We start from the raw sequence: 6,308 nt of genomic DNA on the forward strand, positions 1-6,308 counted from the left end.
AGTTTCTTGGAGAATACGACTTGAAGCGGCAACACAATTATTTCCACCTTAAGGTTAGAAAGGTTATTGCTTCTGAGTCAATTGATAACTCCCGAGGTTCAGCACACAAAGTCGCGATTTTGTTTCAAGTTCTTCTGTACATAAACATGCATAATTCACAATATTTTATCACGCAGTTGCCGTTTAGTATCTGAAGAATTAACCCTTTCCGACTGAAGAATATCCCACGACTTCGACACGTAGATCAGCGAAGTGACAAAATATAATCTGGCTGGTAACTTCAAACAAAAAATGACGGAGTCTATTTTCAACACTGGTAGGGACTAGCTGCCGCAGAGGGGTTGTGGATTACTGAGGTACTGATTCATATTTTAAATAATTAAATGCTCGTCAATTCCTATATTAAATACATCGATAATATATTTCAACTCTATTTCTTCAACCCTACCTCCGCCACTTTCAAACACGGAAAGTGAAATAAAAACAGAAATGCTTTAAGTACCCGGTATTTATCTGTCAAAATAGAAACCAAGTAAAAAGTCCTAACGAGAGATCCGGTCGTTATTTCTGCCGGATCTGCAACTTTTCCCCCATTTGTTCAGCATCCCTGTGCTGTATTTTGTTAATGATTTGGGAAGGGCATTGTCTCGTGCTCGATTTAAGCATCTCAAATGTTTTATTTCTCATCCGCCAAGATTTCAGTTTAAATATAAGACAACGAACCCCGGAGCCTCCTCGGATTGATAACGCTGGAATTCACAAGGTGCTTCCTTGAGCGAGTTGCCTCCTGATCTGGCCAGTTAACGCTGAACTGTCCGACACTCGGGCGGCACAGACTAGACTGCTGGTGGGTGCAATTTCAGAGCGGGTGCTGTTTCGTGGTTGAGAGCGTGGCGACGAGGTCTGTTCAAGTGGCCATAGGCTGTCCTTGTGGACATGTTTAAAACCGTAGACAGCAGGCAAGGGACGGATTGAATAAGGCTGCAATAGTCAGGCCGGGTCTGAGAATTTGAGTAAGGATGCAGCGTGCGCGGCTGGACATTTGAACTTCCAATGATGTCTTCGATGTTGAAGGAAGGGCGGCTGGAGATGGCGGAGCCGGGCTTTGAACCCGTGAGTTGAAGGTGTGCCTGGCGGCCTGCGCTGCTGGGCTGGGCTTGCTGAAGCTTCCTGCTGAGGCGAGAGTCGGATAGGCTCTGAGCGGGGCTGGAGAGGGCTGCAACCTCGGGGGTGAAGCCGAAGGGCGAGTGGTGAAAGACTGCCTGGGGCTGCAGAAGGTAGGGGATGGGGCGGCCGTAACAGGTGACATTGTGATAGAGGACCAGTGCTCCACCCTCCCTCGCCAGCTCGGCCTCTCGGTGCTGGTACCTCTTGAAACGTTTCCTCCTGCGGAGGAAGCTGCCGTTGTCGAACATGTCCTCAGACGCCGGATCCAAAGTCCAGTAGCTGCCCTTGCCCGGGTTGCCCGGCTCCCGGGGTATTTTGATGAAACAGTCATTGAGGGACAGGTTGTGCCGGATGGAGTTCTGCCAGGCGGGGAACTTCTCCCTGTAGTAAGGGAAGCGGCTGCTGATGAACTCGCAGATGCCGCTCAGGGTGAGCTTCTTCTGGGGGCTTTGCAGGATGGCCATGGTGATGAGCGCGATGTAGGAGTAGGGGGGTTTGGCCAGGTTCACCTTGGGCTTGGCGCTCATGCCGGGACATATCTCGCAGCTCTCCGTGTCTGTCTGGCAGTGTCCAGTCTCTCCTGGCCTCGCCTTGTCTCTGCCCTGTCTCCCGCTGAGAAAGTACAGACCCCGCCGCCTTTGGCCACCGGACTCCTCCTCCACTCCTTCCCCTTCTTCGTTATCCACAAGGATGTCAATCTCCGCTTCCTCCTGCTCCACCACCTTGCGGTGGCCCGCGACCCGGAGATCTCCACGAAGTGTCATGTCATGGGCTCCAATGAAGAGGGTAGAATTGCCCTGGCTGTTTTCCTCCAACGCAGAGGGGCACAAGCAGCCTCGCCTTTTGTTTTCAGGTGCACCTAACCCCCGAAGTTGGGCTCAGATCATCTGCCGCTCGCTTGAAACCAAGGCACGTCCGCGACTCTACGGGTCTTGCCTTTTGCTGTTGCTGGCAAAGAGAGTTTGGCAAAACTTTATAGGGCGGGCAGCGCAAGCGCGCCAGAATGATGTGGCTTCATGTACCTGCATTCATCTGGGAAGGAGGGATATGGGACAAGGCAGTCAGGAGCTCAGGAGAGTCACGTAAGGACAATGGGCTGGTGAATGGGTGTGTTTACCGAAGACGTCTAAACAATGCATGAATAATAATAGCCGTCGAGCTTTGCGACGAGGCACCATTAGTATTCATAGAAACTTGCCGACAGTAAACGAACCAACGAACATATTTGACATTTGTAAACTTTCTCGTGACTTCGAAAGAGGTCACTTAGACCAACAAGCTTATGCCAGCTTCTATAACAATTATTTCTCTTCATTTATTTCAATGCACCCTAATCTCTTCCACATTTCCCGTAATTCTTCACCCACTCACCTACCCTCAGGGCAATATTACAGTAGCCAAAAAAACTACCAACACGTCTGTGGAACTTTACAGCTCCCCATCTACAGACCTGCCGTATTTATCTTTTGTTTTTTAGGTCAGTGCAGTGATCTACACAGACGATTACTTGGTGCCACTAACAGTGCCGCGAAAGCCACGATCGGTTATCGGACTGTCAGACGGAGACAGACAATAAATACATGCCAGCATCTGCTCGCGTTTGGTGCCATTTTCTCGCAAGATGCGCGTTCTGTCTGTGAATGAAATGTCAATTTACACCGGCATCTTTTTCGTGCCAACAGAATTGAAATCCGAACGGTATTAGCGTTCATCCTGTGAACCTCGGGAAACCCGAACCCTCCCAGCCACGAAAGGAAAGAGAACCGAGGATGTTCTTCAAAACAAAATCAAGGATGACTTTCAAATCAACGGCGCACATGCTGAAATGGAAAACATTCAGCTGGGAAGGGCTCGAAAACAATATCATTATAAAATATAGACACAAAGAACTGCAGATGCTGGAATCTTGAGTCAAACACAAAGTGCTGGCGTAACTTAGTGGGTCAGGCATGACCAAAACGTCGCCCATCCATGTCCTCCAGATATGCTGTCTGACAGGCTGAGATACTCCAGCAGTCTGTGTTTTAAACAATTATAAAATGTATTGGGCATAAAAGGTATGGGAAGGGCATAAAGTATGCAAGGGAAGGAACACTGCAGGTGCTGGTTTAAACCGAAGACAGAGACGAAAACCTGGAGTAACTCAGCGGGTCAGACAACATCTCTGGAGAAAAGAAATAAGCGACTCTCCCGAAACGTCACCTATTCCTTTTCTCCAGAGATGCTGTCTGACCCACCGAGTTGCTCCAGGTTTTTGTATCTATCTTTGGGCATAAAGGGGTGTGGTATGTCTGAATAATAAATTCTAACTTTGGGATAGCATTGCGCAGCTAGTGCGGGCGAGTGAATGTTAGTTTTGCTACTAACTGACGTAATTTGTGATATAGACTATCGACAGAACAATAATTAAAGATTATTAAAATTCCTATATATGCAGTTCCTTGTATCTCCGACCAATACATAAATGAATGTATGAATTAATGTAAGTGACTGAAATTAACCCAACTCCAATGATTTGGTGAAATGTAAGACTCATTTCTGTTAAACAGCCAACCTGACGTTGGTGTGTTTTGGCAGGAGACATAAACGAAAGGAGATAAAGTCATGGCTTGAAACTTATTGTTGCGTCTCCGTGCAAGGGCTCAGCATGGCACGCTTAGCCGAGATTAAACCCGTAATTAAAGACATGCATATTTGGGGTAGAACTTCGACGATTCGATGTTAAAATCATTGTTAAGGTTTTGTTTCGATAAAGGGCCCGGGGCCGTCTGGTAGCTGCTTCTCCGAGACTTCCCGCCTCGTTGAACAGAGGTGTTAAAACGGAGCTAATCCCACCGTTCCGCATATGAATCGCATGTAGGAAGTGACACTGTTGCAATCACCTCAAAGAATGAGGTGCAACATTTTGGAAAAGAAAGACAGTCCTTAAATTGCTGGGGCGGCTTTATTTAAACACCACCACGCTTGAATCTGCGAAAAAAAACAACCTTCAATGATGGTCATGCATTTATACCAAACATTTAAAATGAAAACGTCCAAACTCGGGCCATTTAATCTTCCGAAGATCGACACAAAATAGGTGACGTTTCTTCAGACGTTAAACCCTTTCGTTGTTTCTTAATTCTTTGACTTCATTTATTTGAGTACAAGCCACATACGCATATAGCCCCCGAAATAGTATCGGTACATATAAATGCAGCAAGATAAAGTAATTATAGAATAAATTCAAAATTATAAAATAAATTGCTGAATTGATGTATATCGTGTACCCCACGCTATTCCGTAAAACCGCGAATAAACGCTATTGGGTTGTCCGAGGCTGCTAGCCGTAGATTTTCTATAAATGCCCTTATTAGAACTCTTTAATTGACCCGCAATTCCGCGGAAAACGAACACTGGCGAATTCTGAACATGGGCAACGCAAGATGCCGAATATCTAACGACTGCAAAACACATTTCCGAATCACAACTATAATGCCAGGTTAAACTAGAGCTTATATTATTATACGACAAAGTGATTGGTTCTGCCTTTACAGATTTACAAATAAGTTCAATATAAAACAATTCTGGATTTTATTTCGAACTACAGTGAAATTCGATGCAACTGAATTTAATGTAAATTGTGTTTTCACACCTTCTTGCCATTCGTTGATCTTTAGGTATAACGGGGCAATAAAACACGTTCAGAGTGATCAGACTTGCATGGCTTTTGACTAACCCCATCTGGATAAATGCACAGGAATGGCGCGGTGGCAATTTGATGTTTGAAGTGGAGACTTTAAAAAAATGTTTAGGGCAGCTCTTCAATGAACACTTAGAGAAATATAAGGAAAGTATAATGAATAATGCCCACAATAATTGTTAACCGCCTGATTTATTTTTATTGCTGTCACAGAATGTTATTTAAAGCCAAGCGTTTACAAAGACCTAATCTTTTGATGGGACATTAAGCAACATTGATTATCCAACCTAGTTTGACCAATAGCACTTGACACGTCTCCGGATTAAATGTTGGATTTCAAGTTGGTCCCACATTATCCATTGTCTTCTGGTGTGGGTGTCCGGCCGGCCGTACGGACTCATGTTCCGCGTGGCTTGATTCAGAGATTCATGTGATTGGGGAAGTACTAGGCCATTCGGTCCATCATATCTATTCCGCCATTTAATCATGACTGATCTATCTTTTCCTCTCAACCCCATTCTCCTGGCTTCTCCCCATAACCTCCGACACCCTTTCTAATCAAGAATCTGTCAATCTCCGACTTAAAAACATCCATTGACTTGGCCTCCACAGCCGACTGTGGTAATGAATTCCATAGATTCGCCACCCTCCGACTAAAGAAATCCCTCCTCCTTTCTAAATGTACGTCATTTTATTCTCTTTGACTCTCCCACCAGTGGAAGAATCCTCTCCACATTCACTCTATCCAGATCTTTCACCATTCGCTATGCTCCCTTCTCCATTTCTTTATTCTGGCCCTTATAAAATACCTTTGCTTCTAACGAAGAGATCGAATCTGTAAATTAGCTGTCCTCTTCACAAGTTTCACCTGAGAATATGAGTGTTTCCTCCATTCTCCATTTCATATGTCCATGCCCCTGTGCTCGGGCTATTAAAGTGTTTAATTCGGATGGTTGGGTGATTGACCTCATCATTGACCTTTCCATTTTTCCACTGTGATATTTAGTGCCACCTTGCCCCACAAGTGCCTAAAATGCCATTGTTTGCCTTCATATTTGCTATTTTATATGATGGACGAGAAACATCAGCTAATTAATTCATATCATGCCCTTCCTATCCGATTTTCGAATCAGCACAAGGGACAATCCCCCGGCTCGTGTTTATTGTCGGTAGACACGGTGTGCACGGTGGCGCAGCGGTAGAATTGCTACCTTACAGCGCCAGAGACCCGGGTTCGATCCTGACTACGGGTGCTTGTCTGGACGGAGTTTTTATGTTACCTGTACTGGTTTTCTCCGGGAAGCTCCGGTTTCCCCCTACACTCCAAAGACGGTTTGTAGTTTCATTGACTTGGGAGAAATGAAAATTGCCCCCAGTGTGTGTGGGATAGTGTGCTGGATTAGTGTGTGGAGATCGCTAGTCGGCGCGGTCTCGGTAGGCTAAACCAAACTACCGCCCC

General features: G+C 45.6%; 1 protein-coding gene across 1 annotated transcript; it reads right to left on the reverse strand.

Annotated features, from left to right (window-relative positions):
• Positions 1–836: 836 nt before the first annotated feature.
• On the reverse strand, positions 837–1,931 carry LOC144592251 (forkhead box protein D3-like). The gene has a single exon (XM_078396783.1). It carries the CDS (start codon positions 1,929–1,931, stop codon positions 837–839), a length of 1,095 nt encoding a protein of 364 aa, XP_078252909.1.
• Between the last annotated feature and the right edge of the window lie 4,377 nt (positions 1,932–6,308).

This window comes from Rhinoraja longicauda, chromosome 3, assembly GCF_053455715.1.
Source record: "Rhinoraja longicauda isolate Sanriku21f chromosome 3, sRhiLon1.1, whole genome shotgun sequence".
Taxonomy (NCBI): Eukaryota; Metazoa; Chordata; class Chondrichthyes; order Rajiformes; family Arhynchobatidae; genus Rhinoraja; species Rhinoraja longicauda.